The sequence below is a fragment of the Oryctolagus cuniculus genome, chromosome 18 (genome assembly GCF_964237555.1).
Source record: "Oryctolagus cuniculus chromosome 18, mOryCun1.1, whole genome shotgun sequence".
Lineage (NCBI taxonomy): Eukaryota > Metazoa > Chordata > Mammalia > Lagomorpha > Leporidae > Oryctolagus > Oryctolagus cuniculus.
In genome coordinates, this window is record NC_091449.1 from 18718033 (window position 1) to 18735290 (window position 17258).

At 61.4% G+C, this 17258-nt stretch overlaps 1 protein-coding gene across 2 annotated transcripts; it reads right to left on the bottom strand.

Moving 5' to 3' along the window:
- Positions 1-1372: 1372 nt before the first annotated feature.
- On the bottom strand, positions 1373-9497 carry LOC138846462 (uncharacterized). Of its 2 annotated transcripts, XM_070062413.1 has the most exons (3): positions 5438-9497; positions 4199-4825; positions 1373-2666 (listed from the first exon to the last, which is right to left on the bottom strand). In XM_070062413.1, the coding sequence occupies exons 2-3, from the start codon at positions 4335-4337 to the stop codon at positions 1915-1917; spliced, it is 891 nt and encodes a 296-aa protein (XP_069918514.1). In that variant the 5' UTR covers positions 4338-4825; positions 5438-9497; the 3' UTR covers positions 1373-1914. The 2 variants fall into 2 exon arrangements, with proteins under 2 accessions (XP_069918514.1, XP_069918513.1); XM_070062412.1 differs by having other exon boundaries at positions 4199-9497.
- Between the last annotated feature and the right edge of the window lie 7761 nt (positions 9498-17258).

A 17258-nucleotide genomic window follows, 5' to 3' on the forward strand; every position in this document is an offset into this window, starting at 1 on the left:
ACAATTATTTCGAGCCCAGGGAGAACCCTGTGCCAAACAGGATTCACATCCGGCAACTGCTTTAGGCAAAGAAGCACCCAGAGCTGAGTGCCAGCTGCCCGTTGTCCACCTGTCCTCGGGGCTGGGAGCTTTCTCAGCTTGTCCTGGGTTTTCTGACCTTGCCACTCTAGGGGAGGCCTGGCCAGGGATGACCCAATGTCCCCTACACTGTGCTCTCTTTGGAGTTTGGACTAGGGTTGGGGAGTTTGGAAAGAAAACCAAAGAAATCAGGTCCCTTCTTGTCACCTGGCATCCAGGTGCATGACAGCTGTGGCTGACCACGGGTTATCACCAGAGGACTGTCCACATCTGTCAGGGAGGGGCAGTAGCTCTCCCTGCTGGAGCGGAGTCAGCCATTGACTACTTAGGGTCTCTCTCAGGAGTATTTGTCTCTTCTCCATCCGTCTGCTTATGCAGTTATCTGTTTGTATCAGGATGCACTCACATGTGGGGTTTTATTCATGGTTATAACCCGATATTAAGTTACTCGTCTTGCTGCTCACCGGGTTCCAGATAAGAGCACAAGCAGCTGTCTTGGGCTCGCTTCTGCTAGCGTTTCCATGGACACCCTCGTCTTGTTGGAGCCAACACACTGTGCTCCTGCATCGGAGGCTGGGGGAGCTCTCTGGAGGGTCTAGGCAGAGCAGCACCGCCCCTTGGTGACCCGGCGTGTGGGCCTGTAGGGCTGCAGCCTCAGGGGCTGGAAGGGCTCGGGACAACTCAGTCTGGGGAGATGCCTCTCTCCCGATACCACCTGCTGGTGCTGATGGAGGCACAGGGCCCTTTAAACCGCCCAGGGGGTTCAAGGCTCAAGTTCAGAAAAAAAACTCCATTGCTGTGCTTACGCTGGTTTGCAGGTCATACTTGCTGCTTGTTATGTGAGTTTCCCAAGGCAATGAAAAGGTCGATCATCTTATCTCCTGCAACTTGGCTGCCATCAGACACCTAGAACAAGCCCCTATTCTACACCAAAAACTTCATATGGCAGAAAGCAACACAAAATCACTTTTCCCGGAGCTAACAATGAGCCAATGCAAACACCTAGTGCACTCTTGCAAGAATTGTGCCCCCTCGCCCCGTCAGCCCCACTGCTACAAGCAGGAGTGAACCCGCGAGGCCTTGCTCCTAAGAAGCTCTGGCAAGTGGACGTCACCCACATTAACTCCTTTGGTCAACTTAAGTTTGTCCAAGTGGTGGGAGATACTTATTCAAAGGCTGTATTTGCAGCAGCCCAATCCGGAGAAAAGGCTAGAAATGTGATAAAGGCGGTTAAGTCAGCCCTGCTGGTCCTCGGTGTCCCCTGGAAAATAAAGACTGATAACGGGCCAGCGTATACACCACAGGAATTTAATTCCTTCCTGAGGTCCTGGAACATACAGTGTGACACAGGTATCCCATACCTGTGAGAGACATGTGGGGTCAAGCCAGGGATGCTGCAGCCACGGCCGCCCAGGTCTAGGGGAGAGCACAGAGGTGACACAGGCCCTCCAACCACGGCTGTTCCTATTGTGCTGATCTGTCCCAGAGGTCACGGGCACTCACAGCTGCTGCTCTCCCACCCTGACCCAGTTCCCACAGGGCACAGCTGAATCTCAGGCATTGCCTGCAGGGTCCTGAGTGGGTCTCTGCCTGGGGCTGGGGGCTGTGGAGCTGCCTATGCTCTCCAGGAACACGGGGAAGCTTGCTGCCGCTGGGCACCGGGGTCACAAACTGGAGCAAACTCGTTTCCATGGAACAATTTAATACAGGCTCAGCACCACCTGAGGGTGGCGGTGGGGGAGGGGGCGGGGAGGAGAGTACAGTGGCTCCTGGCACGGCTGTTGTCTTCCAGTGTCAGGGTGTCCTGGCCCCAGGAAGAGCCTGGGCGGTGGGGGCTCAACCAAGTGCATAGGATGCCGTGAAGACACACGGAAGGCTGCTGCCCAGCCTGGGCAGGACAGATGCTGAACTCGGCCTCTCTTCTAGGAGGCACCCATCATCCAGGTGCCCCACAGAATAAGAGGTAAGGAGGCCTCTGGCCAGGGAGGGCACGCGGGCCTGGTCTCCCATCCCAGGGCTGGCTCTGGCCGGCTCCAGCCCGTGACTGTCCCCAGAGTGCGTGGGGCTGCCATGCCAGTAGGGGGGAGTCTTCAGCTGTGGCCCCCAGGCGGGGACAGCCTGCATGGGCCCTGGTTCTGGGGGCTCTGAGGCCTGTGGAGGAGCCCACATCCACAGGCCCTCCCGGCTGCCAGCGTCGGAGCAGTCGTCCTCCCTGTGCTCTGGCCCGCTCAGGTTAGGGAGACTGGGGCACTGGCACAGGCCTCCCCACCTCGAGCACTTTGGAGACTCCGTGGGGCTGGCAGAACCTGGAGACTCTGCGGTCCCCACAGGGGAGCCCAGGCCGAGGGGCTCTGGGCTGCCTTCCCAGCTCTCCTCCTCCTCCATGCCTTCCCTCTTGGTGATGCGGAGGCCAAAGCTTCCTGGAGGACGGATCATCACTGCACGAGTAGCGGGACCCCTGGTCTGCTCCCACACTGCCACTGTGTCCTGAATGGTGATTTTGGCCTTCAGAGCAGTGGGGGCAGGAAGGTGCATCTGGGGGACGCGTGCCTGCCCCAGGGGCCTGCTGCACTGTTCGATGGCCTTGGCTGGAAGAAGAAGAGACGCGGTTTGCTTCTCCACAGCCCCCGTCTGGCCTGCAGGGTGCCTGCCCCGACCTCATCCTGGGGTCCCCATCACCACGTGTGACGCTGAGGACTCTTCCAGGCTGCTGGCCCCAGACGGGAGGGTGTGTGCAGCCCGGGCAAGGGGAGCCCTGGGACACCACCGGCTCCTCCTGCACAGCCCCACAGGGTGGATGGCCCTGAACTCCTTGCCTCACTCTCATCTCTGGGGACACAGGCACCAACTCAGGACCCCATCACCTACCCCACCTGACCTGCTGCGCCCTAACAGTGCATTGGCTGATTTCCCGCATCTGAGTCCCTCCTACATGGCTGGAAAGGAACTGAGCCTAAGATGATGGGGGTGAGAGCTGGGGCTGTGGGGCAGACATGGAGTCTGGTTCAGGACTTGGGGACAGGGAATGCAGTTTCTAAAGAGGTGGCAGGGGTGCCCTGTGTCCTCTGCCCCTGGGCCACTGTCTCTTTCCTGGTGAGACTGGGCTGTCACCGCTACTGTCCCATGAGCACCCAAGGAGGCAGCACCTGGAGGCACAGTGGGGCCTCCCCAGTGCCTGGACAGCCTGCACCTGGGCTCCCACTTAGAGCCTCTAGAGCTGGGACAAGCCCATCTCTGCTCTGCATGGGGACCCAGGCGCTCAGGTCCATGATGGCAGCAGCAGCAGGGGATGAGCACGGGGACCCCTCCCCACTAGAGCCCAGAAGCCAGCGATGCTCCGGGTCCCGCTGCCTTCTGTTGGCCCGAGGCTAGGGCTGCAGAGCCCACACTCTTGTTTTCTGCCGTGGGGCCCCCAGCCCTGCCTCTGTGCCCAGCCCTGCTCGCAGGAGTGCACTTGGCCCCCACAACTGGGCTCAGGGCACCTGGGCCTTCCAGGGGTTCTCAGATGGCTGAAGGGGATCCAGTGCCGGTAGCCTTTACATCACTGCACAGGGTCTCCCACAGCCCCACCTCCCTCTAGCCCTGCCCACATGCAGGTGGGAGCCCCGCCCACCCCTGTCCTAGGAGGGTCCTGTGTGCAGACAGCTGTGGTCATCGGGCCAGGAGCCTGTGTGGGGTCAGTTGGGGAGGGGCCCCCTGGGCAGGCAGGGCCACTTCTCATCTTGCTGGAGTGGGGGTCCAGCTGTGCTCCAGGCTCCTGGGGGCACTGAGCCAGGGCACCTGCTCCTGACCTGGGCAGGGTAGCTCAAGGCGGGGCCTCCAATCCACTCCAGAGTGGGGGTCAGCCGAGGAGCCAGAGCCACAAATGTCCTGAGGACAGCTCCACGGCCCGGCCCCAGAGTGGTGGGGGGAGAGCCGGCACCCACAGGAGGATTCTGGGAAGCTGCCCGAGGCCCTGCCAGGCCATGCTGACAGAGCTTCAGAAAGCAGAACTGCTGAGCCCGGGGAGGACAAGGAGGACCAGGAAGAGGTGAGGCCCTGGGCGGGGATGTCAGGGCCTGGCACTCCCACTACTGACTCCCCCAAGGGAGCATGGGACGGGGCCATGTGCTGGACTCACCTTCGGGAGGCAGGAGGCACTGGAGCTTCCCCAGCTCACGCATGGAGGCCCGCAGCTGCCTGATGACCGCGTCCTCGCTCAGAGACCAGGCCTGCTTCAGGGTCACCTGCAGGAACTCCCGGAGGTGGTCCCGGGGCATCTTCAGCAGGCGCTCTAGACATGGGGGTGGGTGTCAGGCTGGGAGGGGCCCTAGGGATGGCGCAGCCACCATGGCTGCTCCAAGCCCTGTCCCAGCACCAGACATGGGCTGCAGACACCCTTGGACACCCTTGGGTGTCACACCAAGCACTAGAGGGACTGCTCAGGGGCCAATTTCCAGTGCGATGACCCTGGCCACTTCTCCTTGTGGTCTGTGGGGGCCTGGGATTGGGGATGCAACAGGGGGATTCTCAGTGCCCTCCTGAAGGGAACCCAGGCCTCCCCAACCCCCTCATCCCTCCCTCAAGCCCTGCTCACGAGGGACAGGCAGGGGACCCCCAGCTCCTCCGTCCCCAGCACCCGGGCCTCTGTGGGCCCTGAGGACTCACTGTTATGGATCTTGAGGGCCGTGTATGCCATGGTCGGGAGCACGTGCTCGCCCTCCAGGATGTATATATCCCATATTCTCAGAGCCAGGGGGAATGGCACCTGGGGACAGAGGCATTGGAGGACCCGCCCATCAGGGCCTCAGCAGGGCCCACAGGGGTGGGTGTGCAGTGTCACTCCCCTAGGACAGAGGGAGACTCCAGGAGGCTGATCACACAAGAAGGCCAGAGCTCCTCCTGGGAGGGGAGGGGAGGCCATGCCTCATGGCCACATCCCTGCCCACTCAGCGAACCAGACCCAGAGAGGATGACCATGTCCTGTCCTGGACCCTGGGGGTCTGCACACTTTGGAAGCCACACTGGAGATGCCAGACACCCCAGGGACCTGGGGAGGGGTCAGCCCTTGGGCTGTGCTGCCACCAGCCTCTGCCTCGGGGGGTCTATGGATCTCCTGCCTCTCACTGTAGGGCTCTGGCCTTTGCCAGGCTCTCAGGATAGGTCCTGGTGGGACCTGTCCCCTCCTTGCTGGCTCTGAGGCTCAGCCTCAGCTTGGACCACCCTTAGCAGGGCTGGACAGGGCCTGCCTGGTCTGCACAGCAGGCTCCCTCCTGTGTCTGCTGGGGCTGGGGGAGCTCAGAGTCACAGGCCACCAGCACCAGAGAACCAGGCACTGGGGCAGGAGCTTCCCTGGGCAAGGGGTCCCCGGGGCACTTACCCCATCCAGGAAGCACTGGATGTACCAGTGGGTGGTGGAATCCTCCAGGCACACACCCTCCTTCTCCTAAGAAAAGGCAGAGGCAGAGGGGGCTCAGGGCCCAGGGCCCAGGGCCCAGGCCTGACTCCCTCTAATCTGAGCCCTGGGGCAGAGCCCCTGGGTGCAGGAAGCCCAGCAGCAGGGGCATCCCCCCTCCCAGCCATGCAGGTTCCTGAAGGGACACAGGTCCCTCCTTCCACTCTGCTCTGGGGACAGCGTCTCCCTTCAATCTACGCCAACTCTGGGGGACCAAGTGCTGGACAACAAACCAACACCCAAGCTGCCGTGGACCCCCGTAACCAAGGAAAGTTTTGGTGAGGATGTGGCCTCCCCTGGCTCAGGAAGCAGTCCCATGAGCCCAGAGCCCCCAAGAGGAGAAAGGAGATGCTTAACTTACCAGGTGTTTCTCCAGGGAGGGGAGCACGCGATGCACAATGAGCCCCAGGTGTTGCTGGAATCGCTCCAGTTTGGGGGTGTTTGGTTTGTAGAAACCTGAGTAGAATCAGCCACACCCTCATGTGAGAGCCTCCTCCTAGGAAGGCTGGAGAGCCCCAGGCCTGGGTGGGGTGCTTCTGAGCATTGAGGGTCAGGGGAGGCTGGACCAGGGGCAGGTGGGGATGAACGTGGCCAGGGCAGAGGATCTGCTTGGGAGGTGGGTGCAGGTGGGTGACTGTGTGCAGCCCAGGCCTGGCTGCCCCCTGGAGCCCGCTGGGGTGGGTGCAAGTCAGACTGGGTGCCTCCTGACCATTCCAAGACTCAGGAGCGAGGAGGGGTGACCCTACAGGGGATGCTGCCTTCCACAAGTTCCCTGGGTGTGGCTCTGTGCTTGAGAGTTGTATACAGACATGTGAGGCAGAAGAGTCAGAATCGACCTGAGTCACTGGACAAGGACAGGACCCCTTGTTCTGAAGGTTCTCACACCCAGGATGGCCATGGCCAAGCTGCAGGGCCTTTGGGTGGTGGTAAAAGAAGGGGGCTGGCTCAGTCTGGGAGGCCTCTGCCAGCCCTGGCTTCCTGGGAGCCCCCCCCCACACTGTGACACTGTCCTGCACATTCAGGAGCCAGTGAGGGCCGTGCACGGACTTGCATGCACTGGGCCCCACACGCCATCCACCTACCGTGCATCGCGTGCTTCCTGCTTTCCATGAGCTGCACTAGGGCCCAGAAAGAGTCCTCCTCGGGCATATACATGAGCAACAGCGCCACCACATGGCTCAGACCCTGGCTGTAGCCCACCTCCTGCAAGATCCCAGAATACCTTTAGGAGACCTCCCCTGGCAAGAATGATATCCTAGGATGGCCCACCTCTCAGGCAGATCAGGGTCACCCACTGAAGGGTCCAGGAAGATTTAGGCACAGGGAGCCCCTGTGCCTGAATCCTGCCACTTGGTGTCAGCTGCCCAAGAATTGGAGCCCAGAGAAGTTCTCCAAGTTCCTGGAGGGAATCCTGCAGGGCCTGAGCTTAGGCAGCACAGGGGGAGAGCTCAAGTATGGACACCTGTTACCCCCAAGATGTCAGCATGGGCCAGGTTGCTGTGGGAATCCAGATCCATGCCCATGGAAGCTTCTGGACCCCTGAGCTCTGCAGGTGAGCCGGTGGCCCTTTCTCACATGAGGAAGAAGTAAGCCAGGAAGTGCTACCAGGACCGGAACAGGAGGTGTGCCTCTGGCATGGGTGCAGGCCTGGGCTTCCTGAATGCCAGGCCCCCCTGGGAACCAGGGCACCAGGCAGGGTTGGCCAGTGGCAGGTCAGGGGGGTGGGGATGTCCAGGCCTTGCTGGGTCACCCATGGAGCCCTGCGCCTGCTCCACTCATGGGAAAGTCTGAGTGGGTGGTTGTGGCAGTGGCGCTGTACAGAGTGGGATTCAGGCCCATGGGTCCAACCACAGGGCTGGTGGGTGTAATGGCATCAGTGGGACCCAGAGCAAAGTCGTACACCTGATCTGCCCTGCCTTCGCCCCCCGCCCCACTGCGTGGAATGCTAGTCCTGGGAGGGGCATCCCAACACGGCCAAGCTCCTGGGGTCTGGAGACCAGCCCAGGAGAAGGCTGCCTTTCTCCTCCCAGAACTTGAGGTTGGGTCCAAGAGGCTCAGAGCCTGGCCTCCACCGCTCTTCCTCAGAGCTGTGGATGAGCGAGGCCCCCTCAACCCAGGCTGGGATCTTTGTGACCAGGGGTGCCCTGCAGGGACTGCCGGGATAGCACCTGCGCTATGATCCCAGAATACTCACAGGATTGTAGACGGAATAGGCCATCAGTATGTGGAATAAGGCCTGTTGGCTGGAAGAGAGAGGACAGAGGCCGTGTGTCTTGTGCTGCCGAGGCTCTCAGTGCAGCTCTGCCTAACAGAGCCTGACAGCCACACGCAGGGCCCGTGACACTCTGCTCATGCGCAGTGACGTCATCAGGGCACCTGCGTGTTGTCCACCATGTGGGTGAGCACCGCCTGCAGGGACACGCACACCTCCCAGGGCGCAGTCACGTGCACTTTCATTTCCCAGGTGGGTGTTCAGGGCACAGGTGAGCGTCCCACTGTGGGAGTGCAGTCCCGTGTGTCCAAGCTGTGGAGAGTCAGCCTCCCATGCACATTCAGCCTTGTAGGGAGCAGCACCCGGCGTCCTCAGTGGTTTTAGTTCCCCCCTCCCACAGCTGTGCACTGGTGCCCCTTTGTGGTGTAGGGAATAAGCGTGTGTTCATGCGCTGAGGAGGTGAATTTTGTGTGCGTTCATGAAGGGTCCCCCCCGAGCCTGTGTTCCCGGGGTACTGGGGGGCTGCCCACTGCTTCCTTGTGACTGAGTTGAAGGGCTCCTTGAATATTCTGGAAACAACACCTTTATTAGATAGATTGCTACTATTGTCTCCCCTGGTGTTTCTTTTCATTTCATTCTCTCCACAGTGTCTTTGGGAAAGTTTGTGTACTATAGAAAAGGCAAGTTTGTTTTCTGTGCTCAATGAACTGTTTTAGGCTTGCACCCAATCTTCCCTAGGGACCCCATGTGCCCCAGGACCCTTGCTCCTCCCACCCGCGGGTCCTCCCCAGCCCAGAGGCCTCACTTCATTCCGTAACGTTCCCGGAACATGAGGTGGTTTCTGAAAGTCCATGCGATGGCGGAGTCGATGTGATGGAAGTGAGTGGCGCCCAGCCTGGCCAGCTCTTTCATCTCCTGCAGGGCAGGGACGAGGGGGAGGGGCAGCCTCAAGAACTGCACAAGCCCCATTGCCACACAAGGACCTCAAGTCCACGTCAGCTCTTCTGGCTGACAGGGAGTTCCCTGCAAGCGCTCATTCCTTTCTGGGTCCCGCCTTGAGGGAGGGTCATGGGCTCCCTAACTTGCCTCAGTGCCCACGTAACCCTGATGGTCAGCAGCAGACAGGGGCTCTGAAAGGTCCCTGTGCACTCCCCCTGCCTGCCTCAGCTCTCAGCACGACGTGGTCTGCCCCCAGCCAGGCTTCTGAGCCTTCTCACTGACATCTCAGGCCCTGCCCTCCAGGAGTCAGCCACAGCCTGACCACTGCTCCATGCTGCCCCCTGCTGGAGGGGCCCATCTCCATCTCGACATTGCAAGCCGCCCTTGGCTTGGAGCTGAGCCTGGGCAATGACTGTCTCCAGGCCCAGCTCCCAGGGCCAGCCCCAGACTGCAGACTTGGGGGAGGCAGGGTGGGCCACACAGCTGGGCCCTGCTCCCTGATGGCAGCCAGGGGCCATGAGAGCCAGCTGCAGCTGACAGCCCTCTGCCCACACCAGTCCTCACTCCCTCCTTTCCCAGAAGCATTGAGAGCTGTGTGACCATTGGAGCGGCCTCTCCAGGCAAGGGCAATGCCAGGGGCTGCAAGTCCATGTGAAGGCAGGGCCAGCTGTGGGCAGGCCTAGGTGAGGGCCGGCCAGCTGCGGGCAGGCCATGTTAGCACAGAGCCTGTGGGGCTCCCTACCTCACACCATTGTGATCTCATCCTGGGAGACCCCCGCCCATCAGGGACCAGCAAGTCCTCTCTTCTGGCCGTATGCCAAGCTGCCCAGGTGAGCTCAGCTGAGAGCAGGTTAAAGCCTCTGGCACAAAACACACCTGTCCAGTCCCAGCTGGGTCTGAGGAGACGTGGAGGAGGCACTGACTAGGATCTAGGGAGAGGAAGGCAGGATGGGGAGGAGGCTCCCGAGGGCTCAGTGAGGGACGGTCCTCCACGGAGACTCAGGCTCCTGAGCAGGCCCGAGCAGGCCGGGCCCCCTTGGGCTGAGTGCAGAGCCGTACCGCGTATTTGCCCGGGTTCTGGGCCTTCCTCTTGTCCACCTCCAGCATCACGGCCCACACCTTCCCACGCACCTGGGCAGGGATGCCTTTGTAGATTCTGCGCTGAAACTACAGGAAAGAGGAGGCTCTGGTGAGTGCTGAACGTGGCCACTTGTGGAGGCAGCGCAGGGTGAGACAGCAGAGGGAGAAGCCAGGGGCTCCCTGTGTATTGGCAGAGGGAGTATCTGCCCAGATGGGGGCCTTATGACCCACAGTGACTGGAGGGCCAAGGGCTCAGGGGCACCGGCTCTGCCGTGTACGGACTGCCCCCTACAGGGCTCCTGGAACCACGCCTGCCCTGCATCCGGGATTGTCTTCAGCAGTGACTTCAGATTTTCTACCAGGACAGTGTCCTGTGTGTATGGGGAGGTGTGCCCATGACCTGTGTCTCTAGGGACTGGACAGTTGCCCCTGGGCATCTGAGAGGCAGGCGGTGCCTGGCACAGGAATGGGCACTGCTCAAACCCCAATTCAGCTCTCAGTGTTCCCAAGGGGCCCTCATCGCCACGGTACCTTGTCACTGCCGCGGTATTTACTATGGTTCTTGATCATCTTTATCCACTTCTGGATCCTTCTTACCTCCTGTTTACGCTGGAAAACGAGACAGGATGGCGTGAGCCCAGCTTGGGGCTCTGAGAGGGGCCCTCGGATGCAGCTCAGGAGCTCTGTGGGCGCTCAAATGGAAGGAGCCAGAAAAGGCACAGACCGTGAGCCCCAGATCTTCTGTCTGGGGGAGCATCGGTGGCCTGGCCTCTGACCCGAGCTGCCCCTTCGTCAAGGAGAGCCCCTGAGCTCCAGCCAGGTCACTCCCAACCATGCCAATGAGTCAGGGCGGCCGACAGCAGACACCCCTGAGCTGCGGCTCACTTCTGGGACAGGTGAGTGTGGTAAGATGTCAGCAGGTGCCGTGTAAGTACCGCATCGCAGGACCTTATGGCGCTCCCACTCACCACTGCCGAGCCCCACGTGCCCCCTCTGCCCAGCTCTGCTTCCAGATGACTGGCCCATGGCCAAGGACTTGTCCTTACCTTTGCCCCCGGGGTGCTGTCTTGGGGCAGCTTCTGCTCACTGGAAAGCAAGGGAGGCGGAGAGGTGAGGACAGGACCACAACAGGCACCGCGACCTCCCTAGTGGGCCAGGGAAGGACCAGCTTCATCCTCTCAGCCCAGGGGACTGAGATGGGGAGGGAGGGGCTGGTGACCATGAGCACAGGGAGCCTAGGGCCAGGCAGGGGCCCTTGCTGCCAGTGGGGGGCTCCAGGCCTGTCAGAGGTCCACCTTCGTGGGTGTGTGGCAGCCCCCCACAGCGGTTGTGGGGTGGCTGTCCTGAGCAGGGCCAGGCTGCCCAGGGCTGAGGCAGCTATATCCCCACATCAGCTCTGCCCAGGACGTCACCCTGGAACTGACTGAGTCTGGGTGGCCTGCCTGAGAGATGCTCAGTGCTGTGAGTGTGCACCTGGGGCTCGAGGTACCTGGGACCCCCACACCCCTCAGGGTCCCCCACTGCCCACCCTCCCCCCGTGCCCTGGCCTCCTGAGGTCATGCGCCCCACCTCACCCCCTCCTCTGTCAGCCCAGACCCTGACCATCTCTCCACCACTCTGCTCCTACTTATTCTCCAGGTTCTGGCACAACATGGAGGCAGAAGCCCTTATCCCCGTGCTAAGGTGGGCTGCTGAGTCATGCCAGAGATGGCCCGAGATGGCTCCATCCCTCCAGGTCACCGGAGCCCACCCTCCAGCAACGGGGCCTCTCTCCCCGACATCTGTGGGAACAGCCTCCACGTCCGACTCCTGCCCCCAAATGCTGACCAGTGACTGCCTGTGACCACAGCTGGGCTCAAGGTCGGGGCCGGGGACAGGTGTGCCGCCTCATGTTGGGGTTTCTGACCCCAGTCCCGCCCTGGGGTGAGCTGGGGTGTGGAGGACTCACTGCAGGAACCCAAGCCTGTCTGGGACGAGGCAGCCGCCCTCATCGTCCTCTTCTTCGGGCACCAACAGTGCCGCTCCTCGGCGTCCCTGCAGCCGAGAGGGGACCCGGATGAGAAGTCACTGGGGGAGCTGTCCACCTGCCCCCTCCCCCGTGTCCCCAGGGAGGCGGGGTCTGGCTCTCACAGGCACAGTCCTTGAGGCAGGGCCCCACCTCCTCCCCCAGTACCCTGGCCAGTACCTGCTCATATTTATTGATGAGCTCTGCTCGCTCCTGGGCCCTCCGGGACCTCAGGGCGTTCATATCCAATCTGTAAGACACACACGCACATGGGAGCCAGCACTGGGGAGCCCACAGGAATGCTGCTTTGAGGGCTGTCCCCCTGGTCAGAGGTGGGGCAGCCACACAGCCAGGCAGGCGGGCACCTGGTGGCCGGGTCCTTGGATTATGACTTGTGCAGAGCTCATTGACTACGGACGGTTGGGGAAGGACAGCCCCCACCTTGCCTCCCCTGCCCTTGGAAAGGATGCTCCTCCCCCAGGCTGGCAGCCACGTGTCCTCCAGGGGGCCCAAGTCCCAAGTCTACGGGGCTCCCTGGCCTGCTCCCAGCTCCCGCATCTCTGGGGCTCTCAGAGCCGGCCTCCCTGCCCACCTGATACCAGCTGACCCGACACCTAGTCTTGAACCCGTGTCCAGACACAGACTCACACCCAGGCCCATTCAACACTGGTGACCAGCAGAGCGGGAGGAATGAGACGACTGTGTACACACTCTGCACACAGGGGCAGCACTCAGAGCTCCACCACATCGCCCATGGAATCCGGTGTGGGAGACCAGGGCCGCCCCCCTGGCGGGACCTTCCCCACACCACAGCTCGTTAGAGCAAGTGCCACTCACTTCCATCGCGAATCCATGTGATTCTCTGAAATGCGCCTGCTGCCTACACTACCAACTGGTCAGTTGGGCAGTAGACGCACTACTGGCCTCTGGTCGCCTCCCAGCCCAGAGTGCGCATCTCAGTGACTGTGACATCACAGAAGCCTGCCAGCCAATCCCTAGTGGCTCTGCTGTGGCAGGGCTCAGGGTCCTCAGGCCTGGCTTCATTAAAGGTCACCACAAGTGGGGCCTGTGTTCTCCCCAGGGCCCAGGTGAAGAGGGCAGGGCTCTGGCAGAACTGCCCCGGAACCAGGGGTGCCAGGGCCCTCTGCCACCTGCCGTCACGGTCCCAAGTCTCAGGCAACCGGCACCTCCCGCCCCTCCTTTCTGCCTCTGCAATTGTATTACAGCCCAACTGTGAAGGCCTCTTTCTTAGAACAGAAGGTCGCATAGGGAGCCCCACATAGACCTGTCCCCACACTCGGGGCTGCCCTGCCATGACCTGAACTGAGACTCCCGGGGGAGCAGCCTCCTGTCCTACCACAGGCCCCACCCCAGCACTGCCACCCTCTGCTGCCCCTCCTGCTCTGTTCCAGCCCTTCTCCCCTGGAGTTGTAGGAGGTGGACACAGGGGTCCTCTGGGATGGAGGCAGGGGAGCCTCCCGCTGAGCACCTCAAGCCAGCATGGCCCAGCCTGTCCAGAGCGGGAACCAGGGCCCTGTCCTGGACACGGGCCAGGGCTTCAGGCACAGAGCACTGAGAACTCCTGGGCACCAGCACCTGAGCCGCATGCTGGTAACACCGGGCTGCTGCTGACCATAAGGACAGGGACAGCACGCGTCAGGCCGCAGGCAGGAGTAGCCACAAGCCCGCGGCTCCCCGGGGTGCTGATCGCAAGGTTGCTCCCCCTGGGAAAGTGGCTCAGCCCTCCCCCAGCACCTCCTTGGTCCTGGGCCTCACACTACCCCTAGGCTGCCACCTTGGGGCCACAGTCGGTTCTTTTCCCTTCAAGGGCCCACTGCTCTGCCTCCCTGCCCACTTCCCCTGCCCTGGCATGGAGACCACAGGGTGCAGGGCCCTGGTCACCCACACACCTGCTGGCCTCCTCTGTGGAGTGTGAATGAGTGCACCACTGTGTCGTGTCCAGAGATGCTGTCCAGCAACACTTGGGTTTTAACTGATTCTTTTATTCCCCCTCCCCACTCAGCGTCTCTGCTTTAAATTGCATTGTAAACTCTTTGGAAGACTCACAAAGTGCTGTAAAATAACACAGCGAGTGCTGAATGGGGACCACTCAGCTTCAGCAGTGTAATGTTCCTAATTGGGTGGAAGACGCCCATTCGTTTTCCTTTCTCTGCCTGAGTTCAAACTCCAGATGCCTAGGCTTAGTGTTCTCCACATTGCATTTTCCTTCACTGGGGGGGAGGTTTGTTTCCCAGAGTCCGTGTGCAGGGAGCATGGGTGCATGGGCCCCAACCCAGCTCCTGCATGGACTGATGCTGGCCTCCTGGGGTGGCTTAGGGTGCACAGGGGTGAGTTCCCATTGTTGTTGCTACAAATGTTTCCTTATCATCAAGGTGTTGTTACATATGTTTAATTCATGGATCTTGGGGTGTGGTTGCTTCCATCCACTGTTCCCCTCAGCATGGGCCTGCAGTGGCCAGTGGCTGAGGCCTTAAAATAAATAAATCTTTAAACAATAAAAATTAAAGTTCAAAATAAAAGCAAGTTCCTCTACTTCTCTCCCTCTTTCTCTCTACATCTTTGACTCTACCCGCCTCTCCCTGCACCCCCATGGGATGTTGGCCACCATGTTGGATGCAGCATGAAGGCCCTCCAGAGACGTGAGCCAATCAGCTCGTGTGGCTTGGACATCGCCCCAGTCTGTGGGATTCTGTCACAGCAGCAGAGAGCTGACCGAGACACCTGGTGTCGCCTGTGTCCTCACTGCACATAGATTTGCATCTGTCGGACGGAGTCTGGTGGGACACAGCCCCAGGGTCCCACAGGTGGGGTAATGAGGGGGTCTCTGCTCCCCAAGCCCTCCCGTCCCCTGGGCTCCCTTTCACTCCTGCAGAGGCAGGGGTCCCCCATTGCTCCTCTGTGGAGAGAGCTCAGTGAGCACAAAGAGCAGGTCTCCCCTGGGGTAAGTGCTTTAGACAGAGTTTGTGGCACCAAGAGGGGTGTGGGACCTTTAAGAGGTGGGCAGAGTAGGAGGTTGCTAGGTGAGATGGGGTGGGGCCCTGGGAAGGCATGAGTGCTGGGCTCCCAGAATCAGGGCTGGGCCAGCCAAAGGCAGGAAATGCATCTGGGTCTCCCTCCCTCCTGGGTGATGGAACCCCAGTGCTTGGACCACCACCTGCAGGTGCCACCTGAACCCCCGAGTGTGCATTAGCGGGGAGCTGGAATGGCAGCCAAGGAGCTGGGAGTAGAACCAGGCCCTCTGACTGGGGATGTGGGCGCCCCAATCCGGGACTTCACCGCTGCCTGGAGCGCCCACCCCGACCTCTTCTCTCTGTGAAGCCAGCCCAGGTACAAGTGTGGGAGAAACAGGAAAAGAATCAGCCCACCCTGCCCCCCTCCAGCAAGCCACCGGTGACAGGAGCGGCCGCTGTCTGGGCCTCCCAGCAGCTCCTTGGTCACCAGGATGACACAGATGTTTCTCCCGAGACAGCCCTGTGCCGAGTGCCCTCAGTGAGTTGTGACAGAGCAGGGGGCAGGTGGCAGATCCAGGCCCAGAGGGCACAGACAGGAATGCGGGGGGCCTGAGACAGGCGGCAGCATCATGACCACAGGGCTGAGCCACCGCAGACACCCAGACCCTGGGCCCACTGTGCGGGAGACCCCACGCGGGGTGTGTTTGCGGGGTCACAGCTGCGTCCACAGTTGGGGGTTGGCACTGGGACCAGCTGAGGCACGAGAGAGGATTTCTGGATCATGGCCAGGGGCGTTCATGCCCCCTGACCTTTAGGTCCTTCTGTCTGGTCAGGGACCCCTTCCCACCCCTTATGTCCCTTGGGCCTGGAGGTGGGAGGTCTCATATCCATCTGTAGGTGGGCACCACTGCCACCGTGCACGGCCACAAAATGAGCAGCCGAGCGGGTCTCCCTGCAGAGGGCGGGACAGCAGAGTGGCAGCTGCTGTGCAGTTGGGCACGCGCCCCGGCTCTGAGCCGCAGTGTGCTCACGGTGACGCTGGGACTCTCACTGCCGCTCTGAAGCTGGCTAGCCGGCTACGCCTGGTCAGTGAAGCGTGTGTCCTGCGGATCTCGGCCATGCCGACGGAGACCACACCCCCCCCACCCCGCCCCACACTGCACCCCTGCAGGAACAACACGGACAGCCCTGGATCCAGCCGCCACTGGCAGTCACGGCAGCCGGCCCCGCTGCACCGCCCGCCTCCCACACCCACGCCCGGTGTCCGGTCCAGCACTGAGCAGACTCTGTGCAATGCGGGCTTTTATTGTTGCCTCCTCCTTTGAGAGGCCGCCAGTGCGCGGGGCTGCACCTGCTGAGAATGTAGGCCCAGGGTGGCCCTGGGTCTTCTGGCTGGGAGGGCTCCCTTAACAAAGAGGATCTGAGAAGATTTTACTCTGCAAAGAGAAGTCGGGACACCTGGTGAGGCCGGGGCCTAGAGACACCTGCAGGGCACAGGCACAGGGCACTTCCTGGGGAGGAGCTGCAGCCTGGCACTGGATCTGGGCAGCTGAAGTCAGATCCTCTCCTACACCCTGGGTGCCTGAGAAGCTCTCCTAAAAATCCCTCCCTTGATGAGGAATGAGGGGGGAGGTTCTCTGTGGGGGGTGCAGGCGAGGCTGGGACAGGCAGGGGCTACACAGAAGGCCTGGCAAGGTGGCAGTGGCACCGGGGGCCTCCAGGAATGCACAGACCCCAGTCCGCTGGCCCCTTCTGTCTCTGGCACACTTGCAGCCTAGCAGTACCCGTCCCCAACTGTGCTCCACCTGCAGTCAGGGTTTGGTCTGCTTTTTCCCCAGCTGTTGCCAGGCCCGGGAGGACAGGAAGGGCTGTTGGAGGTCTAATTCCAGGCTCCGGAGCCCCAGATGGCCGTTTGGGGTCCAGGGAGAAGGAAACATGAGGTCTGGGGGTGGAGGAGGGCACCTGAGGGGTCAGGGTGAGTTAGTAAGATTTGAAGGCAGACAGCACCCAGTGGTCACCGCTTGGAGAAGATTCGACTTGGGCGCTGGAGAGGCTGTGGCCAGGGAGGCCAGAGCTGAGATTTTACACAGAGGCAGGGCTGCCGTGGGGACAGCGGCCCTGGAGGGTCTTGGGCCTGCCTGGGGGAGCTGAACAGCCATGGAGCCCAGGGCTCCGGGTCCACACAGTCTCCCTCCCTGTCCTTTCCCGCACCGTGGGGGGGGGGCGGCCCCCAACTCTGCATCCTCATCTGGAGGTTCTTCCCACAGAGTCCCAGGCTGGGCTGTGGTGGGCACGAGCAGTGCCCCTCCCCAGGGCCCCGGAAGGAGCCGGTGTTGGGCCAGGCCCAGCTGGACTCACCACAGCACTGATCGCGTGCCCCTTCTCCTCTGCTGTCAGTTTCCCATCTCCCACTGCTTCAGCGCAAGGGCGTTTTGCAGCACTAGCGGGTCACTTTGGTAATTTTGCACATAGGAAATATACTCATCGGAGGGTCCTGACAGAAATTCATCAACAGCTGTCTGCACAGCCGGCAGATGT

Excerpts from the sequence above, each read along its gene's own strand:
- LOC138846462 (XM_070062413.1), bottom strand. The coding sequence starts at position 4,337 with ATGCCCCGGGACCACCTCCGGGAGTTCCTGCAGGTGACCCTGAAGCAG. Across the intron at positions 2,667-4,198 it reads GTGCCTCCTGCCTCCCGAAG|CCAAGGCCATCGAACAGTGC; the intron begins GTGAGTCCAGCA and ends TTCTTCTTCCAG.